General features: G+C 36.8%; 1 protein-coding gene across 7 annotated transcripts in view; it reads left to right on the top strand.

Annotated features, from left to right (window-relative positions):
* Positions 1-27,171, top strand: part of SLC25A40 (solute carrier family 25 member 40) — a 68,721-nt gene that overhangs the window by 20,185 nt on the left and 21,365 nt on the right. For 6 of the 7 annotated variants that reach the window (XR_009260508.1, XR_009260511.1, XR_009260510.1 and 3 more), the window contains exons 6-9: positions 10,929-10,996; positions 13,328-13,452; positions 14,323-14,496; positions 24,517-24,626. Coding sequence is in view for 2 of the 7 variants with exons in the window: in XM_058725220.1 (XP_058581203.1) it covers positions 10,929-10,996; positions 13,328-13,452; positions 14,323-14,496; positions 24,517-24,626 (477 nt within the window). In the remaining 5 variants the exon portion in view is untranslated. Of the gene's footprint in view, positions 1-8,608; positions 8,696-10,928; positions 10,997-13,327; positions 13,453-14,322; positions 14,497-24,516; positions 24,627-27,171 lie in introns of those variants that run through there. The other variant, XM_058725221.1, reaches the window with a different exon arrangement.

The raw sequence follows: 27,171 nt of genomic DNA on the forward strand, positions 1-27,171 counted from the left end.
TTGGGGCTGTTTCAAATAAAGCTGTTACATAGATTCATTTCTGGGTTTTTGTGTGAAAGTATTAAAAAACAAAACAAAACTACTCACTGTTTTTTTTTCTGCGAACACTCTATTTACAGCATTTTCTCAACCAGATATGTGGGTTTTTTCCCTTAGGCCAAACAATTCTTCAAGTATTAATGAACACCAGCTAGGTATCCTAGAGTTTAACTCCATTCTGACACCATAGGACTATTCCCACTTCAGATGCCAATCATAGATCAGGTTGTCACCTGTGTTTCTGAGTAACTGGCTGTAAACAAAGGTTCCTGCAACCCCCTTTTCAGATTCAGTGAATTGCTAAATAGCTCACAGAACTCAAGAAAATAGTTTACTAACTAGATGACCAGCTTTTTATGAAAGGGTACACCTCAGGAATAGCCTGGTAGAAGAGACACATTAGTGCAAGACTCGGGGGGTGGGTATGGAGCTTCATTCTCTAGGTATGTCACCCTCCTTGAACTTCCATGTGCTGTGCTCACCAAGTTGGAAGTTTTTAAACCCCATACATGAGGGATTTTTAAGGAGGCTTTGTTATATAGGCATGATTGATCAAATTATTGGGCTTTGGTTATTAATGTAACCTCTTGTCCCTTTTTCCTCCCCAGAGCCCCTGAAGTTGGGGTATGGGTTAGGGTAGTGGAGTGAGACTAGAAGTTTGAGCCCTTTAATCACATGGTTGGGTACCCCAGCAGCCAGCCCCCCATCCACTGCTTATCTAGTAGGGACTTTTCATGTTTATTTTTTATTTTTTTCTTTTTTCAGGAAGAGGGAGAGAGCATGTGTATACTAGCAGGGAGAGGGGCAGAGGGAGAGAGAGAATTTTAAGCAGGCTCCATTCTCGGTATGGAGTGGGACTTGATCCTTGACCCTGGGATCATGACCTGAGCTGAAATCAAGAGTCAGACAGGACTACTCACCTGACTTGAGCCACCCAGGTGCCCAGTCCTGAGGGACCTTTCATAAGTCACCTCCTTAGCATAAACTTGATGGGGTTTGAAAGAGACTTGTTACATGTCATAGACTCTAAGTCTAAAGCTCTCTTTTGGCCAGCAAAAGAGCAGGATGCACGATGAAAAGCAAGAGATGGCTAATGTCTGGGAAAAGACAAGAGCCCTGAATCAGGGTTTTTATTAGCCCCGTTTTTATTAGGATCAGAAGGCTTGCAAACATGATGGGCATGTACAAAGGAGCATTGAATCTGTGAACATTAACTTGGGGACGTGAGGAAAAGGGGGTCTTGAAGATATTCGGGGTTAGGGGTTTGGGTTAAAACAAAACAAAATCTGGGCGCCAGGCAGTTGGGCAGAAGATTGTTTACAGTGGACGTGAAGCACCACCTCCGTTTATCTTAGCTAGACTAGGGGATGAGACAGATAGGACACTTGACCTCAGAGTTAATAAGGCACCTTTCTTTTGTTAATCATCTCAGCTCTGGGCAGCTTCACCTGCATCACAGCAGTCTATAGCTCAATTTACCTATTTATGTAACTTGGTCCTTTCCTCCTGTGAAAGCAGCATTTTGCTATAGTACTAAATTGGGGGGCACTTCTGCCCTGAACACCTAATCTTGCTTACCTCATAAATCTTTGTATTGGGCACCTTTGTGCCCTTCTCTATCCTGGGGTTCCTTTGCACCTCCCTATTGTTGGGGTGCCAATCTTGTTTACCCAAGCTCGGGTGTGAACATCCTATGGCCTTGTATTTCTTTATGCCTTGTTAACCCATTGATGTAAGCCCGGGGGGTTCCTAAGCTTATCCCCCACAGTTATGAATAACAAAAGATACCCTTTTCACCTTTATTCTTTGGAGCTTTTTAGGACTAAGAAAAAAGGCCAAATATTAGAACAAAAGGTGCTCCACTGCTCTTTATCAATTAGGAAATTATATTGATTTTAGGAACTGTGCCAGGAACCATGGACAAAGACCAAAATGTATATTTCTAATTTTATAAGTCCTAATATCATCATAAGTCTTCATTTTTCTGGGATAAATGCCTAGGAGTGCAGTTGTTAGGTCACATGGTAGTTGTATGTTGAGAGTTTAAGAAACTGCCAATCTGTTTTCTAGACTAGTGGTACCATTTTACATTGCCAGTGGCAGTGTGTGACTGTTCTAATTTCTCCATATCCTCACTAGCCTTTGATGTTGTCACTTTTTAGCAGTTTTGATAGATGTCTAATGATATCTCATTGTGGTTTTAATTTGCATTTCCTTAGTGGCTAATGATGTTGAACATCTTTTCATATGCTTATTGTTTATTAGTATATCCTCTTCAGGGAAATGGCTTCTCATGTCTTCTGCCCATTTTCCAATTGAACTCTTGGTATTTTTACTGTTAGGTTTTGAGAACTCTTTATAAAATCTAGATAATAATCTTCTCTTGAATGTGGATTTGCACATATTTTTTCCACTCTCAGACTTACCTTTTCATCCTCTTGAACAGTCTTTCATGGAGTTAAAGCTTAAATTTGATGTAGTTCAACTTATCATTTTTTTTCTTGCTTTAGGTGTCAAATCTAAGAATGCTTTATCTTTAATAAGTTTTATAGCTTTATGTTTTATGTGTAAGTCTTTGATCCATTTTGAATTATTCTTACATAAAGTATAAACCCAAGGTTGACCTTTTCATTGCTTTTGTTCATTTTGCCTGTGGGTGTCTAGTTGGATTTGTTAAAAGGCTGTCTTTCCTCCATTAGGTGCTTTTGCACATTTATCAAGAATCATTTGGGCATACTCTGTGGCTCTAGTTTTGAATTCTTTACTCTCTCTCATTCATTTTTTTGTCTATTACCTATATCAGTACCACACAGTCTTTTTTTTTCTTTATTTAATATATTATTGTTTTTTAAATTTACGTTCAAGTTAGTTATCATATAGTGTAACAATGATTTTAGGAGTAGATTCCGTAATGCCCCTTATCCATTTAGCCTGTCCCTCCCTCCCACAACCCCTCTGGTAACCCTCTGTTTGTTCTCCATTATTTAAGAGTCTCTTATGTTTTGTCCCCCTCCCTGTTTTTATATTATTTTTGCTTACCTTCACTTATGTTCATCTGTTCCGTGTCTTGAAGTCCTCATATGAATTAAGTCATAGGATATTTGTCTTTTTCTGACTAATTTTGCTTAGCATAATACCCTCTGGTTCCATCCACGTAGTTGTAAATGGCAAGATTTCATTCTTTCTGATTGCCAAGTAATACTCCATATTTTATATATACCATATCTTCTTTATCCATTCATCCATCAATGGACATTTAGGCTCTTTCCATACTTTGGCTGTTGTTGATCGTGCTGCTATAAACATTGGGGTACATGTGTCCCTTTGAAACAGCATACCTGTATCCCTTGGATAAATGCTTAGTAGTGCACTTGCTGGGTCGTAGGGTAGTTTTGTTTTTAATTTTTTGAGGAACCTCCACACTGTTTTCCAGAGTGGCTGCACCAGTTTGCATTCCCACCGGCAGTACAAAAGAGATCCTCTTTCTCCTCATCCTCGCCAACATCTGTAGTTGCCTGAGTTGTTAATGTTAGCCATTCTCACAGATGTGAGGTGGTACCTCCTTGTGGTTTTGATTTGTATTTCCCTGATGATGAGTGATGTTGAGCATTTTTGCATGTGTCTGTTGGCCATCTGGATGTCTTCTTTGGGGAAGTGTCTATTCATGTCTTTTACCCATTTCTTCACTGGATTATTTGTTTTTTGGGTATTGAGATCACACAGTCTTAATTACTATAACTGTATAAGCCCTGAAATTGGGTAGACTGATTTCTCCCACTTTATTTTTATTTTTCTTGTTCAAAGTTGTTTTAGCTATTCCTGAAGTTCCTTGGTCTCTTCATATAAATTTTAGAAAAATATTTTTATATCTATAAAAAATGTCACTAAGATTTTTGTAGAAATTGTGTTAAGGCTATATATCTCTTTGGGAAGAAATGACATCTTTACTGTGTTGACAATGAGACAGGTTAACAGGAGAAAATCAAACTTAATTACATATGTACAGGTGCTCTGTAAGATGATACAGCCCCCAGGCAGGCATTTAAGGTTTATATGCCACCCACAGTTAAGAAGGGAAAGGGGTCTGGGACTTCAAAGAAATAAAGACAATTCACAGGAATATGAAAAAGTAAATGGTAAATAATGTGTGCTGAACCACATAGAAACATTGGGACACAGGAATTTTAACAGATTTTGCTAGATTTCTCTCTACCACACCTACTTTATATTATACTGTAGTTATCTATGGTGAAAGCTCCCTTCCTAGAGCACTTCCTCTTTCTAAACTCTTTTAGACAGAAAGAAGGTCAAAGTTTCTTCCTGAACCTTATGTTTCTTGAAAATATTCAGCCTAAAATAATCTACATGTCAAAAAGTCACATTTTGTGGTGGCAAATTTTGCTCCCCATAATAGCATATAATTGGGTCATGTTTTTTGAACTACTGTCAGTTTTTATCTTTTACCAGATGTATTTAGACTACTGATATTTAATAGAGTTACAGATATATTAGAACTTTGTTAAAAAGCAAAATTCACTGACTAAATTTGAAGATCTAATTGGCTTTATTTCAACAATTCATGATTTGGGCAGTGTTGCATCTAGCAAGTAGAAAGGAGCTCTGAGGAGCTACACCAAACAGAAGACTTTTATAGGCAGAAGAAGATGGGGCCAGGAAGTTCTACTAACCAGGAGTGGATTGTTACAGGCAAGGTCACCTTCCTCTGAGGGAAGGTGGGGGTCTGTCTGGCAGATTACCTCACTAGTGCTAACCTGGTAATTACACATTGACTGATTAAAGGTCATGTTCTTAGGAGAGGCTGAAACTGCAGTTAGGTTAGGTACTATGCTGGTTGTGCTGACATCGGGGTGAGCATACGTGATTCCATTTTGGTTCTATTGTCTCATTGTTAACAGCCTACCATTTCCTTTTTTGCTTTCTCTTTGTTTTCTGTTTCTGTTTTATTTTTCCTGCCTTCTAATGTGTTACTTGAACATTTTTTAGAATTCTGTCTTTATAGGGTTTTTGGGTGTATATTTATTTGCTGAGGCTTCCTAATTTTTGGATGTTTTTGTAAATGATCATTCAGTGATTTTACTGTTGACTGCTTTAAAATCTATGTGAGATAATTTTAATATTCTTCTTTTCTCAGTGTTGGCGTCTGTTTATTGTCTCTTTTCATTCAGTTTGACATCTTCCTGTTTCTTAGAATGACAAGTGATTATTTTTTTTTTTATTGAAACCAAGAAATTTTAAGTATTACATTATGAGACTCTGAATCTCACTGAAACATTCTATTGTGGCTGGCTTTTTAGACAATGTTAGAGGAAGAGGGGTGTCACCTTGTTAGTACTGAGTGTAGCTGGAAGTTAAGGTTCCTCACTTAGCCTCCATGGGCACACCGTGTGGAGAGTTTCTTTACTCTTACACAGGTGATATGATCTGAATGTTTGTGTCTCCCCAAAATTCATACGTTGAAATCCTGATACCTGATGTGATGGTATTAGGAGGTGTAGCCTTTGAGAGGTGATTATGTCATGAGGGCAGACACGTACGGAATTAATGTCCTTAGAAAAGAGACCCCAGAGTTCCCTTGTCCTTCCACTGTGTGAGAATTCAATGAGAAATCAAAGACCTGGAAGAGGACCCTGTGACCTTGCTGGCACCCTGGTCTGGGACTTCCAGCCCCTAGAAATGTGGGAAATAAATTTCTTTCGTTTATAAGGTACTTGGTTATAGCAGCTCAAACAGACTAAGACAGCAGAGAGGAAGTTCTGGCTTGCCTTACACTGGTGACAGGAAAACCCTAACCCCTCCTCATTTTCTTCCTCTGCTCCTCTGACACTACCATTAGAATGCTTGGCATATTCATCTTAGTTATTATTAATTTTTTTTAAATGTTTTTAGATTCCCAGTCTGATAATTCTGAAATCTCTGCCATATATGAGTCTGGTTCTGATGCTTGCTTTGTCTCTTCAGACTGTGTTGTTTGCCGTTCAGCGTGCTTTGTAGTTTTTTTGTTGAAAGCCAGGCATGTTGTATTGGGTTAAAAAAAAAAAACAACAGGTAAATACAGCTTTATTGTCAAGTGATATGTTTATCTGATTAGAAGCTAGTCTATGTTTACTGCCTGTTATAGCTGTGTTCTCAGAGAATAAAATTCCCTCTAGTGTCCTATTTTTTTGTCTTGTTTGCTATCATCTTTGAGTTTTCCTAGAGACTGCTCAAATAGGGTCTTAGGTTTGTGGTTCTTTCAGCTGTGATCCTCTGTTTCACAGGAGCCCTGTTGATGGGGTGGTAAGTATGTAGGAAGAGAAACATTCTATAGTCCTATGACTAGGTCTTACTCTTACGGAGCATGAATTGGGTATTTCCACTGTGCCAGATTGCAGATTTTGGCAAAACTGCAGTAAATGAGGGTCTGATAAAATAGTTTCCCTCGCTCAGCTTTGTTAAGGAGAATATAAGTTTGGGGTATATTTGAAAACTGGTTACGTTTCTAAATGTAAAACAAGTTGTTAATTTTTCAGTTCAGCTTTTTTCTTGTTGTGAGGACAGAAGTGGCAACTATATCCTTCCGAGCACTGATGTATTCCACAATTTTGATGTTCTGTTTTTATTATCAGTTGAAATATTTTCTGATTTCCCTTGTAATTTCATTTTTTGCCCTGGGTTTAGAAGTGTAGTATTTTAATTTCTTAATAATTGGGTACTTTCTAGATATCCTGTTATTCCTGATGTCTACTTTTAATTCCAGTGTGATTAGAGGAATATACTCTGTAAATTTTCACATTTTTGAAATTTATTGAGTCTTGCTTAATGGCCCTACATATGCTCTGTCTTGTTGAATATTTTATATGCACTTTACCCATCTACTATCTATCTATCTCTATCTATTTATTTATTTTAGAAAGAGAGAGAGCATACAAGTGGGAAAGAAGGCCAGAGGGAGAGAGAGAGAGAAAGAATCTTAAGTGGGGCTTGATTCCACGACTGTAGGATCATGACTGAGCTGAAATCAAGATTCGAAACACTCAGTTGACTGAGCCACCTACGCACCCCTTTATGTACACTTTAAAATCTGTACTCTGCAGGGGCGCCTGGGTGGCGCAGTCGGTTAAGCGTCCGACTTCAGCCAGGTCACGATCTCGCGGTCCGTGAGTTCGAGCCCCGCGTCAGGCTCTGGGCTGATGGCTCGGAGCCTGGAGCCTGTTTCCGATTCTGTGTCTCCCTCTCTCTCTGCCCCTCCCCCGTTCATGCTCTGTCTCTCTCTGTCCCAAAAATAAAAAAAATTAAAAAAAAAAAAAAAAGTTGATAAAATCTGTACTCTGCAATTGTTGGGCATAGTATCCTATAAACTATTAGGTCAGGATGGCTGATGTTTCATTTAGATCTTCTAAATTATTACTCAATTTTTTCTTTACTCTGTCAGTCACTGAAAGAGGATATAAAAATCTTCAATTATGATTGACAGTTTGTCTGTTTTCCCTTTTAGTTCTGTTAGGTTTGTTACATGGATTTTGGTATGTTTTTCTGATATATTTTCATCATAATGAAGTGTCCTTATCACTACTGGTATTCATTATATTGAAATTTTTGTCTGATATAATATAGCCACTCCAGTTTTCTCATATTATTATTTATAAAGTATATCTTTTTCCATCCTTTTACTCCAAGACAACATAGCTGGGCCTTATTCTTTTGTTACCCTCTCTTACAATCTCTGATTTTTAATTGGATAATTTAGTACTTTATTTATTTTTTATTTTTTATTTTTTTTTTTTTTAAGTTTTTTATTTATTTTTGGGACAGAGAGAGACAGAGCATGAACGGGGGAGGGGCAGAGAGAGAGGGAGACACAGAATCGGAAACAGGCTCCAGGCTCTGAGCCATCAGCCCAGAGCCTGACGCGGGGCTCGAACTCACGGACCGCGAGATCGTGACCTGGCTGAAGTCGGACGCTTAACCGACTGCGCCACCCAGGCGCCCCTTTATTTATTTTTTTAATGTTTAATTTTGAGAGAAAGAGAGCATGAGCAGGGGAGGGGCAGAGAGACAGGGAGACACAGTATCCAAAGAAGGCTGCAGGCTCTGAGCTGTCAGCACAGAGCCCCACTTGGGGCTTGAACCCACAAACTGTGAGATCGTGACCTGAGCAGCATTCAATGCTTAACCAACTGAGTCACCCAGGCGCCCCAAAAATTACTAACATGGTTGAGTGTCAGTCCAAAACTATATGCTCCCTCTGTTGCTTTTTGTTTTTTTTCTCCTTGCTCTCTTTTGGATGAGTTCAATTATAATTAATATTACATTGACTTCTCTATTCCCGTTTCTAGGGAGACAATGCTCCAAAAATCTTCCACATTTTTGCATAAGTTTTGAGCAAGGTACTGACTGCCCTTTGTCCTTACCATCTTTTCAAGGATGTTTACATAATGAATAAGCTTGGATGATACAGTGTTTCCCTCTAGGGCAAAGGAAAGTATCCTCACTGCCTATTATAGAGGATTGGGGTTCCCTATGGTCAGATTTCCCCTCCTATAATGCAGGCCACCATATGTTCAGGTATCTTCCAGCCTTCTTCATGTTGCCTTGTGGAAATTGGGGCTCAGGAAACTGGCACAGAAATGCTGATACTCTGGCTGCTGCTGGTCCTGTGAGTAATAAACTGTCCTTTACCTCTTATCCCAGAGATTCTTATCTTCTACCAGCTCTCATGATACTGTGGCTGGCTGATTTGTCAACTTGCAGGTGGAGTACAGTCCCAGCCCCTTCACAGTTCTTGACACCATTCACTCTCATCTTTATTTGTGCTATAGCTTCGTGTACAGTTCATCTTTGCATGTTACAAATTCCACGTTTCACTATTAGAATTTTTTATTTAAAGAGTCTTGTATCTTTTAAAGTAGTTAAAAGGAGAAAGAAGGAAAATAAATGTTTCATATATAACCGCATATTTACCATTTCTCCTGTACTTCCTAACTTGTTTGAAGATCTTAGTTGCTATTTGGCATTGTGGCCCTCTTTTCTGAAGAACTTTTCTCAACATTTCTTTATTTAGTGCAGGTATTTTGGCAGTTTTTCTCTCAGCTTTTGTTCTAGTGAAATGTCTTTATCAAGCATTTTTTTGAAGCCTGTTGGCAACATACAAAATTCTGGCATAATGTGTTTTTCAGTACGTTTAACGTGTCATTACATTATCTTGTGGCCTTCCATGTGTCCGATGAGAGGTTAGCCTTCATTTGTATCACCCCTTATCATTTTTCTTGTCTTTTTTCGTTTTCACTGGGTTTATTTTGCTTGGGATCCTTGTGATTTTAGGCTCTGTAAATTGGTATCTTTCACTTATTTGGGGAAGTTTTTGGCCATCATTTGTTCAGGTTATTTCTAAGACTGTTTTCTCTCCCTTCCTGTCTGATTCCATATAAAACCATTCTACCACTTAATGTTTCCCCAGTGTCCCTGAGCCTCTGTTCATTTTTCCTCATTCGTTTTCTCCCCCTTCTTCAGATTGAAGATCTACCTTCAAGTTCACCAACTCTTTATTTGCTGCTTCCATTCTGCTATTAAGCCCACTTAGTGAATTTTTTATTTCAGGTTTAGAATTTTCATTTGGCTGTTTTTTATGGTAACTGTTTCTTTGCTGAAATTCCAAATTTGTTCACTCATTATGTATGTATCCTCTTTTTAGTTTTTTAAATATATTTATAATAGCTGCTTTAGAATTCTTGTCTGCTAACTATATTATTTGAAATTTCAGTATTGATTTCTATTGACTACTTTTTCTTTAAGTATGGGCATATTTTGTTCTATATCTAATCAATTTTTTAAAATTTTTTAATGTTTATTTTTGAGAGAGAGCGAGAGAGAGAGCAGGGGAAGGGCAGAGAGAGGGAGACACAGAATCCGGAGTAGGCTCCAGGCTCCGAGCTGTCAGCACAGAGCCCGAAGCGGGGCTCGAACTGACGAACCATGAGATCATGACGTGAGCTGAAAGTTGGACGTTTAACCAACTGAGCCACCCAGGCACCCCTAATCAATTTTGATTGTATAGTGGAAGTTATGAATGATGTGTTGTAAGGACTCTGGATTTCTTTTATATTCTTCTAAAGAGTCAGTTTTGTTCTAGAATTCTAGCACTGAACTTTGACTCTATTCAGACTCCATATTTAGGTTCCCCTGTGGTGCGTTGCAGCTGAAACTTCCACTCAGCAGCTTTTAGCTGCTGCTTTTTTTGTTGTTGTTGCTGTTGCCAGCACTTTGTTATCTTCCTCTAGGCATTGCATAATTTATTAGCGAGCCAAGTTTTGTGGCTGATTTTGTATGCAAACTTTGTGCACTCTTTATTTGCCACCCTGCACTCTGTATTTGCCACCTTAAGCAAGTACATGTGCTGTTCTCAGCTGACTTCAGTGGGTAAAAAGCTACAAACTTGCAAATCTCTCATTGCTCTCTCTTAACAGTACTTTCCTCTGATCTTTACCTGCTTTTGATTCCTCTCCAGAGAATTCAAGTATTGGGTTTAAATAATATTTTCTCAGATTCTTTAGTAGGTCAAGAGAGTTAATCTGACCAATTTTCTGCCATTACTCCAATTCCTTTTTATAATAAACTTTATAAAACTTGGCATCTAAGCCCTAAGTAGAATAATCCAAAGCTTAGTGACATAGTTTTTATTCTGCTTAGCAGAAAGTATCATTCAGAAATGTTTTACTTATGTTTGAAAGTTTTAAAAGAATGGATGTAATATAAGTTTGAGAAACTCATATTTTGGACATAAATGCTTAAAAGAATCAGTGTACCAATCATTTGTCAAAAAATTTGTAATGTTGGGTTACATTTTGACACTTTTGGATATATTTTGACACTTTTTTCTATTATAATTTTAGGATGCCTTTTTGAAAATCATTCGAAATGAGGGCATTAAATCCCTGTGGAGTGGCCTTCCCCCTACTTTGTAAGTTATAATTTACTATTTTTTCTCACTAAATGGTGATTGCTGTTTTATTTTGCCTTATAGTAAACATGGTTGCATAAAATTGTGCATTTTTAATATTAGGGTTTTTCATTTTCTAAAACATTGTTTTGTGAGTCTCACAACCACCCACATATTTGATGATTTGTTAGAAGGACTCACAGGACCTAAGGTTATACTCATGTCTGTGATTTACTGCAGCAAAAGGAGACAAAGCAGAATCAGTAATGGAAAGGCACAACAGTAGTTGACCAGACAGGCACAAGGCTTCCAGGGCCCTCCCTGGTGACATCCCACAGGACATGCTTGTTCTTCCACCACTGAAGTGCAGCAGCGTGTGTAAAGTGTTTCTACCTTAAAAAAACATTTGAATGGCAGTCTGAAGCTCACATTGGGATTGATGACCTTGCTTTATGACCAGCTGTGATTACCAGAACTCCAGACCCCCCAGAAGAAAACAGATATTTACCAAAAACCACATCATTTGCACAAATCAGCCTAAACAAGTTGACTTTGTGCTACAAACATACCGAAGAAACCTTATTGCAGGGACTATTCCAAGGGCTAAATTCCTTAGAGTTGGCCAAAAGTCAGGCATGCAGAAAGGTCTTCCTGAAGATAAAGAAGATTTGAACAACCAGGCCTGCTGTGTTAGGTCTTTGGTGCATAATTTTGTTTGCATTTTCTGAAATGAAGAATTTGGTGTTATTTGGTTTTTTATTTATTTTACTAACAAGAAATACCCTGATGTGTGTACTTTCCCTTTCTTGGATAATTTTAATTCTCTACTAACTAGCTATTATATGAGTTAATATGATAAACTAGTAAGGCTAAATGGAAAAAGCCCAAGTAATACTTTGTTTCATTTCTTTTTCTTTTAAATTTTTTAAATGTTTTATTTTTGAGAGAGTGACAGAGCATGAGTCGGGGGAGGGAGCAGAGAGAGGGAGACAGCAGGCTCCAGGCTCTGAGCTGCACAGAGCCCAACACGGGGCTCAAATCCATGAACCACTAGATCATGACCTGAGCTGAAGTTGGCCACTTCACAGACTGAGCCACCCAGGCACCCCTGTCTTATTTCTTTTTAATGTATCTTTTTATGGAGTGAATTAGTCAACTTTGAGGTGTATATTTTAATTTTTTTTAATGTTTATTTTTGACAGAGAGAGACAGAGCATGAGCGGGTGAGGGGCAGAGAGAGAGGGAGACATAGAATCTGAAGTAGGCTCCAGGCTCTGAGCTGTCAGCACAGAGCCTGACACAGGGCTCAAACTCACAAACCGTGTGATTATGACCTGAGCCGAAGTTGGATGCCCAACCGACTGAGCCACCCAGGCGCCCATAGGCATATATTTTAAACAGTGCCTAAAATTCTAAAGTTAGTGGCTGATCCAGAACCAACAGTCAATTCTTTTTCTAATTCTCATCATCAAATTTCACTATGGAACCTTAGACATTTCAAAGTATGGTCTGTGAATGTCCCCTAGTTAGACCATAAACATAAGTTGGTTTCTTGTTGTGTTAATATATATAACATGAGAGTGCCTGCAACTTTGTGTTTAATTTTTATGTATTTATTTATTTTGAGAGAGAGAAAGCATAAGTCGGGGAGGGGCAGAGAGAGATGGAGAGAGAATCCTAAGCAGGCTCCATGCTGTCTGTGCAGAATCCAACTCAGGGCTCAGTCTCACGAATTGTGAGATTATGACCTGAGCTGAAATCAAGACTTGGATGCTTAACCTACTGAGCCACCCAGTGCCCCACCTTTGTGTTTAATTTTATTTATAATACCCTTTTGATCATTTCATTTGAAAGGTATGTCATTGGAATTTCCTCAAAACGTTAATTGTAATTTATTTCTAGTTATAAGCAGGTATGACATATGGCCCATAGTTTGAAAAATATTTTATAAATGCTCTTGTATTTTTTACTTCAGAGGTTTTCACATTATAGTAAATGTAGTTGGGAGGAAGATTTTGGGAGACCAGAAACAATAAAACAAGTCAAGGAGGTAGAGGAGTGTCCTCATTAGTCTTTTCCTATTTATGACCTGACCAAGTGCTCTGTAACTTACCTTCACAACTAGAATCTAAACTTCCATAGGGCAGATACCATACCTACTGTGTATCGTTTTGTTGCATACTAAGTTAAACACAATAATTTTAAAGGAAAAGTTGATCATTTGTACTGATTCATTGTGGTTTTCAGCTTATACACAATATAAGGATTTTTGCTTATATTTAATAATTTAAGAATACACTTAAGCCTTTTGTTAATTTTGTATAAATCTTTTTGTTTGTGTGTTTCTAACAGAGTGATGGCAGTTCCTGCCACAGTCATTTATTTTACCTGCTATGATCAATTAACTTATTTTCTGAAATCAAAATTAGGAGAAAATGAAAGTCATATACCAATTGTTGCTGGAATTGTTGCTAGATGTAAGTAATAAACTTATTGTTTAATAAACTTAAACATATTGTTATGTCATTTTGATTTCGGTTTAAAGCTTATTTTAAAATTTTGACACTCACAGATAATGTTCCATAAAATACAGAATATTGGTAAGATGTATTTTGCATTGTAGTTTGTACTGATTTGTTAATATGTATACTCTTTGAGTCGTAGTATGGTGATTGCCATAGGATAGGAGGGGATCAACCCATCCCTTTTGAATCTTGGGCAGAGAGGTTAGACTTTATATTTTCTAGATTTTAGTGTTACATCAGATGTCAGATTAATGTCAGGTTGATATCAAATTGATGCCCAAGTCCTGAATCATTTTCCTTGTAGACTCTGGGATTCAGAGTCTATTCAGAAGGGAATTTGCCTCTGTGAAGAAGGATATTTCTCTCCGTGAGAAATATAAAAGTGAGGTTTTATAGTACTTTAATTGATGTGTAATATTTCTGGAACTGCTCTTGAAAGACTTGAAACTAGGAGCACCTGGCTTTGCTCAGTGGGTGGAGCACATGACTCATGATCTCAGGGTTGAGAGTTTGAGCCCTACATTGAATATAGATATTAGACATTACACGTTACTTTAAAAAATAAAATAAAATCTTAAAAAAAAAGAAAAAGAATTGAAACCGGAAAGAGGAAGTTGAATGAAAACAGACTTTTAAGAAATACCCTTATCAAGGAAAAATAAGGTGCACCAATATATTGGCATCCTTACCTATTTGATTTTAAGGTTTGCAGACATTTCAGAATAAAATTTTTTTATATATAATGATGAAATATTTCTGTATATATGTTTGCATCGTACATGGTTTTGTTTTTATTTTCTTATATTTACTTGTTTGTATTAGTTGGTGCAGTAACTGTGATAAGTCCATTAGAATTGATTAGAACCAAGATGCAATCTAAGAAGTTTTCTTATGAAGAATTACATCGATTTATCAGCAGGAAAGTGTCTGAAGATGGTTGGATTTCCCTTTGGAGGGGCTGGGCTCCTACTGTTCTTAGAGATGTACCATTCTCAGGTAGGATTTATTTTAGTATCTGCTCAATTTTAGGTAGTGTTGTCTGATGTACATATTACTTTTAAATCAACTAAATTTAAACCCTTTAAGGCTAACAGTAAGTTATCTTCTTTAGTGACCATAAACTTCTAGTTTGTTGTTGGGCTCTCAGATCTTTATGAGTCTTTATTGAATGAATAGTATCTGTCTAATACAAGCTTTTCTTTTTTCTTTCTTTTTAACTTTTTAAAAGATATTAACTGGTATGTAGTCATATTTAGATAATACAAACTACCTTTGACATTATTCTAAATGCCATAATTAGTAAGGTAAATAAATTAATACAAATCAAAATATAAAATACATTAAATACCACCTGTGAATTATATTGACTCCTGCTTTTTCAATTATTACAGATCAAAATCTTCCCCTTTGAGTATCCTGTAAAACACTATTATTAATCAGAAGATTGTGCTAATTATTGAATTATGAAGGAACAGAAAATTATGAAAAAGAAGTATAAAACTAACAAATAACTTACAAAATGTGCATACTTCAGTAATATTTCTCTTGTGAATCACAGAATTTTCTGTTTAAAACCTGAGATGAATAATTATTGAGAACCCTTGTATTAAAGTTCCTCTTTCTTCTTTCCTTTGAGTTAATCTTTTTCTTGGGCTCTCTTATTCACATGCATCTTGCCGTTTCCATTACTATTTTTCTTCAACTTTCTATATTCAGTTAATGCTATTTAGAAATATAGATTCATAAGCCAATTATTTTTTTTACTATAATATTTGACAAGTAGAAAGTAACAGTATAAATTATGAAGTATATTAATAAAGTGAACACATGTGAAGTCACCAGTTCAATCTCTGAACTAGAACACTGCAGTTTTTCAAATCATGACATATATCCGCCTCGACTGCCACATCCAGTGGTCACTGCTATACTGAATTTTTTTTACCATTCATTTGATTTTTTTTAAATATAAAATTTATTATGAAATTGGTTTCCATACAACATCCAGTGCTTATCCCAACAGGTGCCCTCCTCAGTGCCCATCACCCACTTTCCCCTCCGTCCCACCCCCCATCAACCCTCAGTTTGTTCTCAGTTTTTAAGAGTCTCTTATGCTTTGGCTCTCTCCATCTCTAACCTCTTTTTTTTTTTTTTTTTTTTTCCTTCTCCTCTCCCACGGACTTCTTTTAAGTTTCTCAGAATCCACATAAGAGTGAAAACATATGGTATCTGTCTTTCTCTGTATGACTTACTTCACTTAGCATAACACTCTCCAGTTCCATCCACGTTGCTACAAAAGGCCATATTTCATTCTTTCTCATTGCCACGTAGTACTCCATTGTGTATATAAACCACAATTTCTTTATCCATTTGTCATTTAATGGACATTTAGGCTCTTTCCATAATTTGGCTATTGTTGAAAGTGCTGCTATAAACATTGGGGTACATGTGGCCCTGTGCCTCAGCACTCCTGTATCCCTTGGGTAAATTCCTAGCAGTGCTATTGCTGGGTGATAGGGTAGATCTAGTTTTAATTTTTTGAGGAACCTCCACACTGTTTTCCAGAGCAGCTGCACCTGTTTGCATTCCCACCAACAGTGCAAGAGGGTTCCCGTTTCTCCACATCTTCTCCAGCATTGATAGTCTCCTGATTTGTTAATTTTAGCCACTCTGGCGTGAAGTGATATCTCAGTGTGGTTTTGATTTGTATTTCCCTGATGAGGAGTGACATTGAGCATCTTTTCATGTGCCTGTTGGCCATCTGGATGTCTTCTTTAGAGAAGTGTCTATTCGTGTCTTCTGCCCATTTCTTCACTGGATTATTTGGTTTTTGGGTGTGGAGTTTGGTGAGTTCTTTATAGATTTTGGATACTAGCCCTTTATCTGATATGTCATTTGCAAATATCTTCTCCCATTCTGTTGGTTGCCTTTTAGTTTTGTTTATTGTTTTCTTTGTAGTACAGAAGCTTTTTATCTTGATGAGGTCCCAGTAGTTCATTTTTGCTTTTAATTCCCTTGCCTTTGGAGATGTGTCAAGTAAGAAGTTGCTGCGGCTGAGGTCAGAGAGGTTTTTTCCTGCTTTCCCTTCTAGGGTTTTGATGGGTTTCCTGTCTCACATTCAGGTCCTTTATCCATTTTGAGTTTATTTTTTGTGAATGGTATAAGAAAGTGGTCTAGTTTCATTCTGCATGTTGCTGTCTAGTTCTCCCAGCACCATTTGCTAAAGAGACTTTTTTCCACTTGGTACTCTTTCCTGCTTTGTCAAACATTAATTGGCCATAGTTTGTGTGCCCAGTTCATGGTTCTGTGTTCTATTCCGTTGGTCTATGTGTCTGTTTTTGCGCCAATACCGTACTGTCTTGATGATTATAGCTTTGTAGTAGAGGCTAAAGTCCAGGATTGTGATGCCTCCCACTTTGGTTTTCTTTTTCAACATTACTTTGGCTATTCTGGATCTTTTGTGGTTCCATACAAATTTAAGGATTGTTCTAGCTCTGAGAAGAATGCCTGTACAATTTTGATTGGGATTGCACTGAATATGTAGGTTGCTTTGGGTAGTATTGACATTTTAACAATATTCTTTCTTCCAGCCTATGAGCATGGAATGTTTTTCCATTTCTTTGTATCTTCTTCAGTTTCCTTCATAAGCTGTCTATAGTTTTCAGCATACAGATCTTTTACATCTTTGGTTAGGTTTATTCCTAGGTATTTTATGCTTCTTGGTGCAGTTGTGAATGGGATCAGTTTCTTTTTTGTCTTTCTGTTGCTTCATTATTAGTGTATAAGAATGCAGTTGATTTCTGCACATTAATTTTGTATCCTGCGACTTTGCTGAATTTATGTATCAGTTCTAGCAGACTTTTGGTGGAGTCTATCGGGTTTTCCATGTATAATATCATGTCATGTGCAAAAAGTGAAGGCTTGTCTTCATCTTTGCCAATTTTGGTGCCTTTGATTTCCTTTTGTTGTCTGCTGATGCTAGAACTTCCAACAGTATGTTAAGCAACAGCAGTGGGAGTGGACATCCCTGTCATGTTCCTGATCTCAGGGGAAAGCTCTCAGTTTTTCCCCATTGAGGATGATATTAGCTGTGAGCTTTTCATAAGTGGCTTTTATGATGTTTAAGTATGTTCCTTCTATCCCGAGTTTCTCGAGGGTTTTTATTAAGAAAGGGTGCTGAATTTTGTCAAATGCTTTTTCTGCATCTATTGACAGGATCATATGGTTCTTATCTTTTCTTTTATTAATGTGATGTATCACATTGATTGATTTGCGAATGTTAAACCAGCCCTGCAGCCCAGGAATGAATCCCACTTGATCATGGTGAATAATTCTTTTTATATGCTGTTGAATTCGATTTGCTAGTATCTTCTTGAGAATTTTTGCATCCATATTCATCAGGGATATTGGCCTGTAGTTCTCTTTTTTTGCTGGGTCTCTGGTTTGGGAATCAAAGTAATACTGGCTTCATAGAATGAGTCTGGAAGTTTTCCTTCCCTTTCTATTTTTTGGAACAGCTTGAGAAGGATAGGTATTATCTCTACTTTAAAAGTCTGGTAGAATTCCCCAGGGAAGCCATCTGGTCCTGGACTCTTATGTGTTGGGAGATTTTTGATAACTGATTCTATTTCTTTGCTGGTTATGGGTTTGTTTCTTTTTCCTCCTGATTGAGTTTTGGAAGTGTGTGGGTGTTTAGGAATTTGTCCATTTCTTCCAGGTTGTCCAGTTTGTTAGCATATAATTTTTCATAGTATTCCCTGATAATTGCTTGTATTTCTGAGGGATTGGTTGTAATAATTCCATTTTCATCCATGATGTTATCTATTTGGGTCATCTCCCTTTTCTTTTTGAGAAGCCTGGCTAGAGGTTTATCAATTTTGTTTATTTTTTTCAAAAAAACCAACTCTTGGTTTCATTGATCTTTTCTATTATTTCTAAACAGTATGTTATTTAGTTTTGCCTATTTTTGAGCTTTTTTTAATGTTTATTTTTGGGAGAGTGAGCACAAATTGGGGAGGGACAGAGAGAGGGAGACACAGAGTCTGAAGCAGGCTCCAGGGTCCAAGCTATCAACACAGAGCCCAACTTGGGGCTCGAACCCACAAACCCCGAGAAGCATGACCTGAGCCAAAGTCAGACACCCGACTGAGCCACCCAGGTGCCTCTTTTTGAGCTTTAAAAGCTTATTTTACTTAAAAATCTTAAGATTTACTTTTGTTTTTACGTATAACTTTAAAAAATTTTTACTCTTCTTTATGAGTAAACAAGTAAGTGCTATTGTGAATGTTTTTAACAGACTCTTGGTGTACAAGAATTTGTCCAGTATTAGATTTGTTAGTTCATATAAATATATATTTTAATTATTAAGTAATATCAAATTCTTTTTTTTTAATTAGGCTTCATGCCCAATGTGGGGCTTGAACTCATGACCCTGACATCATGAGTTGCATACTCTGCTGACAGCCAGTCAGGCACCTCTCAAATTCTTTTTTAAAGTGATTGTGTAGATCAGTACACCTACCAGTTTTCTGTTCCTTCATTTCGTCCCCTCACCAGCACTTTTACTATCAAAGTTCATAATTTTTGTTCACCTAGTAAGTTAAAGTGGTATCTTATTTTAACTTAATACTTGCCTGATTAGTAATGAGGTTGGGCACTGTTTCATTGGCCATTCACTTATCCATAATTGATTTGCGATTAAGAACTGAAGTAAGTATTCAACTGTCTTTCTCCCTCATATGGATGGTAGTTATCCCAGCATCATTTATTGAATAACCATACATGCTCCAGGAGTTTGTAGTATAACCTGTCACATTAAAGTTTCAACACATGCCTGGATCTATTCCACTGGCCAATTTGTCTAACCCTTTGCTAATACTGCAGTGTTGTCTAAATTACTAGTGCATTATTAAATGTTTTGATGTTACCTTATTTCCCCCCTCCAGGAATGTCCTATATCTCTGTTATATAACTCTAAGTTTTTGAAGTGTTTTAGTAGAGTTTTAAAATTTTCTTAATATTATATACAACTTTTTTTTGATTTATTTATGGGTACACCTACCTCCAACTTTGGTAGCTCTTTTATTTAAGTTTTTATTTAAATTCGAGTTAGTTAACATACAGCATACTATTGCTTTCAGGAGTAGAATTTAGTGATTCATCACTTACATGTAAAACCCAGTGCTTATCCCAACAAGTGTCCTCTTTAATGCCTATCACCCACTTAGCCCATCTCCTAGTCACCTCCTCCAGTAATCCTATTTGTTCTCTATAGTTAAAGTCTCATGGTTCACCTCCCTCTTTTTTTCCCCTTCTGTGTTTGTTCTGTTTCTTAAATTCCACATAGGAGTGATATTTCATGAGTATTTGTTTTTCTCTGACTGACTTCTTTCACTTTTAATAATACAATCTAGTTCTATCCACACTGTTGAAAATGGCAAGATGTCATTCTATTTTATCACCGACTAATATTCCATTGGGTATATATACCACCTCTTAATCCATTCATCAGTCGATGGACATTTGGGCTCTTCATATAGTTTGGCTATTGTTGATAGTACTGCTATAAACATTGGAGTGCATATGCCCCCTTGAATCAGCATTTTTGTATCCTTTGGATAAATACCTAGTAGTGCAATTGCTGGGTTGTAGGGTAGTTTTATTTTTAACTTTTTGAGGAACCTCTACACTCTTTTCCAGAGTGGTTGCATGAGTTTGCATTTGCACCAGCAGTGTAAGAGGTTTCCCCTTTACCCACATTCTCGCCAACATCTTTTGTTTCCTGTGTTGTCAATTCTAGCCATTCTGACAGGTGTGAAGTGGTATCTCATCATGGTTTTGATTTTCTTTTCCCTGATGATGAGTGATGTTGAGCATTTTTTCATATGCCTGTTAGCCACCTGGATGTCTTCTTTGGAAAAATGTCTATTCAAGGCTTCAGCCCATTTCTTAACTGGATTGTTTTTTGGGTATTGAGTTTGGTAACTTCTTTATAGATTTTGGATGCTAACCCTTTATCTGATATGTCATTTGCAAATATCCCATTCCATAGGCTGTCTTTTAGTTTTGTTGACTGTTTCCTTCACTGTGCAGAAGCTTTTTATCTTGATGAAGTTCCAAGAGTTGATTGTTTTTTTGTTTCCCTTGCCTCCAGAGATGTGTCTAGTGAGAAGTGCCATAGCCAAGATCAAAGAAGTTGCTACCTGTGTTCTCCTCTAGCATTTTGATGGTTTCAGGTCTCACATTTAAGTCTTTCATTCATTTTGAATTGATTTTTGTGTATGGTATAAGAAAGTTGTACAGTTTCATTCTTTTGCATGTCGCTGACCAGTTTTCCTAGCACCATTTGTAGAAGAGACTGTCTTTTTTCCATTGGATATTCTTTCCTGCTTAGTCGAAAATTAGTTGACCATGTAGTTGTGGATCCACTTCTAGACTTTCTAATCTGTTCCACTGATCTTTGTGTCCGTTTTTGTGCCAGTACCATACTGTCTTCATGATTACAGCTTTGTAATATTTTATAAATTTATAATTTTTCATAATAATCTCTTATAACTAATTCTGTGGTATTGGTTGTGATCTCTGCTCTTTCATTGATGGTTTTATTTATTTGGGTCCTTTTGCTCTCTTTTTTTTTGATAAGTCTGCCTAGGGGATTATCAATTTTGTTAATTCTTTGAAAGAACAAGCTCCTGGTTTCATTAATTTGTTTTATTGTTTTGTTTTTGTTTGTTGGTTCATTTCTATATCATTTATTTCTGCTCTAATCTTTATTATTTCCCTACTTGTGCTTGCTTTAAGCTTCATTTGCTGTTCCTTTTCTGGCTCCTTTAGGTGTAAAGTTAGGTCATGTATTTGAGACTTTTCTTCCTTCTTTAGGAAGGCCTGGATTGCTATATATTTCCCTCTTAGGACCACCTTTGCTGCATCCCACAGGTTTTGGACTGTTATGTTTCCATTTTCATTGGCTTCCATGTATTATTTTTTATTTCTTCTTTAATTTCCTGGCGAACTCATTCATTCTTTATTAGGATGTTCTTTAACCTACATGTATTTATAGTCTTTTCAAATTTTTTCTTGTGATTAACTTCAAGTTTCATAGCATTGCAGGCAGAAAAAATGTATAGTATGATATCAATCTTCTTGTATTTGCTTAGGCCTGATTTGTGACCCAGTATGTGATCTGTTTTGGAGACTGTTCCATGTGTACTCAAAAAAGTGTGTATTCTGCTTTAGGATGAAATGTTCTGAAGATCTCTGTTAAGTCCCTCTGGTCCATTGTGTTATTCAAAGCCAATTGTTTCCTTGTTGAGTTTCTGCTTAGATGATCTGTCCATTGTTGTAAGTGGGGTGTTAAAGTCCCACTTACATATTTAGGGGTTTCAAGTTAGGGGCATAAACATTTAAAATTGTTAGATCATCCCATTAGATAGACCCCTTTATTATGATCTAATTTCCTTCTTCATCTCTTGTTACAGTCTTTGGTTTAAAATCTAGTTTGTCAGATACAGGTTTGGCTATTCCAGCTTTCTTTTCATGTCCATTAGCCTGATAAATGGTTTCCACCCCTCACTTTCAATCTGCAGATTTCTTTAGGTCTAAGATCAATCTCTTGTAGCCAACATGTAGATGGGTCTTGTTTTGGTAATCCATTCTGACACCCTATGTCTTTTGGTTAGAGCATTCAGTTCATTTACATTCAGAGTAATTATTGATAGATAAGAATTTAGTACTACCATTTTATTACGTGTTTTGTCATTGTTTCTGTCTTTGTGGCTTTTGGTCTTCTTTTCCCACTCAAAAAGTCCCCTTTAATTATTGCAGGGCTGTTTTAGGAGTGGTCATGAAGTTCTTTAGTTTCTTTGTCTTTCTGGGAAACTCTTTTTTTTTAAATGTTTTATTTATTTTTGAGAGAGTGAGCGGAGGGGAACAGAGAGAGAGGGAGACACAGAATCTGAAGCAGGCCCCAGTCTCCAAGCTGTCAGCACAGAGCCTGATGTGAGGCTTGAACTCACGAACCAAAAGATCATGACCTGAGCCAAAGTTGGGTAGCTTAACTGATTGAGCCACCCAGGCACCCCTCTGGGAAACTCTTTATCTCTCCTTCTGTTCTGAATGACAGCCTTGCTGGATAGGGTATTCTTGGCTGCATATTTTTCCCATTCAACACGTTGAATAAATATATTATGCCACCCCTTCAGGCTTGCCAAGTTTCTGTGAAGAGATTTGCTGTGAACCTTGTCTTTCCTTGTAAGTTACAGTTTTCATTTCCCTTGTTGCTTTCAGGATTCTTACCATATCTCCGTATTTTGCAAATTTTACTAGAGCATGTCTCGGTGTTGGCCTGCTTTGATTGATTTTGATGGGAGGTCTGTCTCTGTGCTTCCTGGATGGGGATGTCTGTCTCCTTCCCCAGATTAGGAAAGTTTTCATCTGTAATTTGCTCAAATAAACCTTCTGCCTCCTTTTCCCTCTCTTCTTCTGGGACTCCAATGAGATGAATGTTACTATGTTTTATGGTGTTATGAGTTTCCTATGTCTACATTTGTAATCCAGTATTTTTCTTTCCCTCCTTCCCTATCTCTGTTCCCTCTCTCCCTGATCAGGGCCCCCACCTGTCCACAGAACCAGGTTCTTTCTCCCCCAAATCACATCTCTCCATCTCCTCCCCTCCATGATGTGGCCTCTTTTCTCCCTCTAGACGTGCAGTTTGTGTTCTCAGTCCTCAGGTCAATTTCCTGGCTGTTCAGATTGATTTAGTATTTATCTAGTTGAATTTAAGGAATGAGGCAAGCATGGGGTCCTTCCTGTTCTACCATCTTAACTCCTCTTGGTAGCTATTTTAAAAGCTCTGTTAAAATAAAAATTCTAGGGGCGCCTGGGTGGCGCAGTCGGTTAAGCGTCCGACTTCAGCCAGGTCACGATCTCGCGGTCCGTGAGTTCGAGCCCCGCGTCAGGCTCTGGGCTGATGGCTCGGAGCCTGGAGCCTGTTTCCGATTCTGTGTCTCCCTCTCTCTCTGCCCCTCCCCCGTTCATGCTCTGTCTCTCTCTGTCCCAAAAATAAATAAAAAAAAAAAATAAATAAAATAAATAAATAAATAAATAAAAATTCCAAATCTTAGGCTGGGACAGTGTTATAATTAATTTTTGTCTGTTAGATTGTGTCTAATACTCAGCTACTTTTAAATTTCTATTAATAATTTTGTCTTTTGGATTTTCTATATAGACATTAATATATAAATTATAACTACTTTGTTCATTTTTAATCATTAGAGCTTTTATTTTTTTTCTATCTTACTATGCTCCGTAGAACAGTTTTGAATAATAAATAGCAATGATAATGTCACATCCCTATCATTTTTTCTCATTCTAAAGGAAATACTTCTGTTGTTTCACCATTAATTACTTTTGCTATTGTTTTTGATGCATATCCTTTTTCTATTTAAAGAAATTCTCTTTTATCCCAGGTTTTCAAGAAATTGCTTTGCTTTAAATGAAAATGTGTTGAATTTTATGAAATGCTTTTCCATCAATTTTAGATTATTGCATGGGCATTTTAATGCAGTGTTTGGCATTTATTTGCTATATTTACTACCTTTGCATTCCTCTTATGAAAACCCACTTTCGTCATAGTGTATGATCTTTTATAAAATACTTCTGGCTTCAGTTGCTTTTTTTTTATTTTTTATTTTTTTAAGAATCTTTATACCTTTGTTAATGAATGAGATTGAACTGTAATTTTGTTTTCTCCTACTGACCTTGTCAGGCTTTGGAATTAAAGTCCTACTTTACTGTTGCAGAGGGGTTCTTTTTGTTTATAAGACTGCTAGAACATTTCTGAGAATTTGGTTCTTCCCTTCCCCCCTGCCCCCTTCTTTTTCAATCTCATCTAGTATGTGTCCAAGCAGGAAGTAGGGTGTGTCAAGGTTAGAATTACTCTTTTCCTTTAATATATATATTTATAAATAAAGTTCACATTTTACTTTTAAATTCTATGTTCATTTCATTCTGTTTTTATAGCACTGTACTGGTATAACTATGAAGTTTTAAAGAAGTGGCTGTGTGAGAAATCTGGTTTATATAAACCAACGTTTATGATCCACTTTACTTCAGGGGCATTGTCTGGTTCTGTAAGTTTATATTCTTTTGTTGTTAATTTTCCAGAATAACAGTAGTTGTCTTATTATAACAAATTATATAGCATTTCCTATCTGTTGAGATACCACTTTTGGGCTGCACGGCTTTAAGTATTGACTATCCCCTTTTGAGGAAATAAATTATTAGTCATTAAATGTCTTAAAATGTACTTTGTGTCCATGGTTTTATTATATTACAAATACATTTTTCTGAAAAAAATTTCGATTTCTTAGATCATTACAGTTATGATAATAGTGCTTTATTATTTACCAAATATTTGCCCATTTGTTCATTAAATTAAATGCCAGTAGATCTGGTTAGGTAATTTTTCATGGAGTGTCATTTCATATGTATAATCAGATTGAATAGAAGTAATTTCATCGTCTGCGCTAATTCCTGTTTCTTTGGGAACATTTTGGTAAGCATTCCTTAAAGGAATTTTAACAGAAATTACAGTCAGAAGGAAAGAATCTCTGATGACCTTTCTTAGGTAGTAGAGAGTTCACTTTTTCTAACTCTTCCACATAAGGTAAAGTTGTGTAGTGGTCTTACACAAAATGAATTTGTAATGACCTAGAATGAGATGCTGACCTATTGGAACCAAATGAAAACAAGATTGAAGGAGCATAGTGAAGGGATGGAGACCTGCAGAAAAATACTGGAATAATTGTACCAGAAAACTTGGAGCTAAGGAAGCCACTGTGATTGAGTTCAAAACTTAGATTTGAGCGTTTCCAGGTCTGGGCTCTGTCAGATTTAACTCTGTAAGTTATACGCCCATTGACTTTTTGAGTAATTTAAGTAGTTAAACACCAGCAAGGTATTTTCATTATTCTTCTTATTTGTGAGGTGATTAAATGTAACTTAATTGTATTTTCATTATATCTTAATCCAGCATGAATGAAGAAAAACAAAGTACTATTATATATTGAAATTTATAACAGATGAATCACAAAGTCAACTTTGTACATAAAAATAAATGCTTAATATCTTTTTTTAAAAAGTTGGATCATGGCTCCAGGATTTTATACCAGCTTTCCAAAAATATGAAGGAAAATTCCCTACTTTTAGATGCCCTATAATGCTGCCCTTTGACTGTTTTCAAACAAAAATTTGTTTCTGTAACAGAAAAAGTACATGAGTGTTATGTTCAGACTTTCTGTCAGGAAACAGAACAGCCTAAGCCACATCATTTTAGAAAGTGTCAAAGGCTTATATAACATTGTTGCTACCTTTGGCTGCTACATGCTAGATTATAGTGAGGGAGAAATAATAATTGATTTTCACTTACCTGAGATCTTTGAAACTGATGTTGGTTCAGAAACTTAAAACAACATCGTTAGGGTGAAATACAATGTAGTTGATTTTGGGGAACATTTTGGGAGCCTATTGTCAAATGTGAATTGGGAAGAAAAACATTTTTACTTTGCATGGCTATTATGTCAATTATTATGACACATTCTTAAGGGAATTTACTCTTAAAAAAAAACCTTAATTAGGTCATTTTGAAAATAATCATTGATTCACTTTTAGATGTTTTTAAAAGTGTGATTTGTGAACTACTGTAGCTATATTTGATAAATATGTTGAAACCCAAAGTGTTGTTCATGTAAATTTTTTTTAATCAATTTAAAAATATTGGAATTTTTAAATGCTTACTAAATAATTGAGAATTTCGGTTTTATTTTTTTATTTTTTTTTTATTTTTAACGTTTATTTATTTTTGAGACAGAGAGAGACAGAGCATGAACGGGGGAGGGGTAGAGAGAGAGGGAGACACAGAATCGGAAGCAGGCTCCAGGCTCCGAGCCGTCAGCCCAGAGCCCGACGCGGGGCTCGAACTCACAGACCGTGAGATCGTGACCTGAGTTGAAGTCGGACGCTTAAACAACTGAGCCACCCAGGCGCCCCGAGAATTTGTTTTAAAATATTATATTGGGATTCTCTCTCCCTCTACACCTTCATGTGTAGTAAAGGAATAGTAGGACCTATAGGAGCATTGGAAATTTGTGAATACTGGTTTTGGAGTCAGTGGTCTGTCTGGTTCTAATTCTGACTCTATCACTAGTAGTTGTGTGACCTCAGGAAAGTAGCAGAGCTTGTTTGAGACTATTTACTTCTGAATTTGGGGAGATATATAGGACACGTTATTTTTTCTTTAATAACAACTTCTCTTTGAATAGATAATGGTTTCATTTTAAGTTTCAGTTTAGTTATGATTTCCATTATTATCCTGAAGTAATTTCCTATTTATATTTATTTATTTTTAATTTTTTTTTTAACGTTTATTTATTTTTGAGACAGAGAGAGACAGAGCATGAACGGGGGAGGGGCAGAGAGAGAGGGAGACACAGAATCGGAAACAGGCTCCAGGCTCTGAGCCATCTGCCCAGAGCCTGACGCAGGGCTCGAACTCACGGACCGCGAGATTGTGACCTGAGCCGAAGTCGGATGCCCAACCAACTGAGCCACCCAGGCGCCCCAGTAATTTCCTATTTAGAATAATGTAAAAACATTTAGAAAAAATTTAAAGGTAAA

Source organism: Neofelis nebulosa, chromosome 4, assembly GCF_028018385.1.
Source record: "Neofelis nebulosa isolate mNeoNeb1 chromosome 4, mNeoNeb1.pri, whole genome shotgun sequence".
In the NCBI taxonomy this organism is placed as follows: Eukaryota; Metazoa; Chordata; class Mammalia; order Carnivora; family Felidae; genus Neofelis; species Neofelis nebulosa.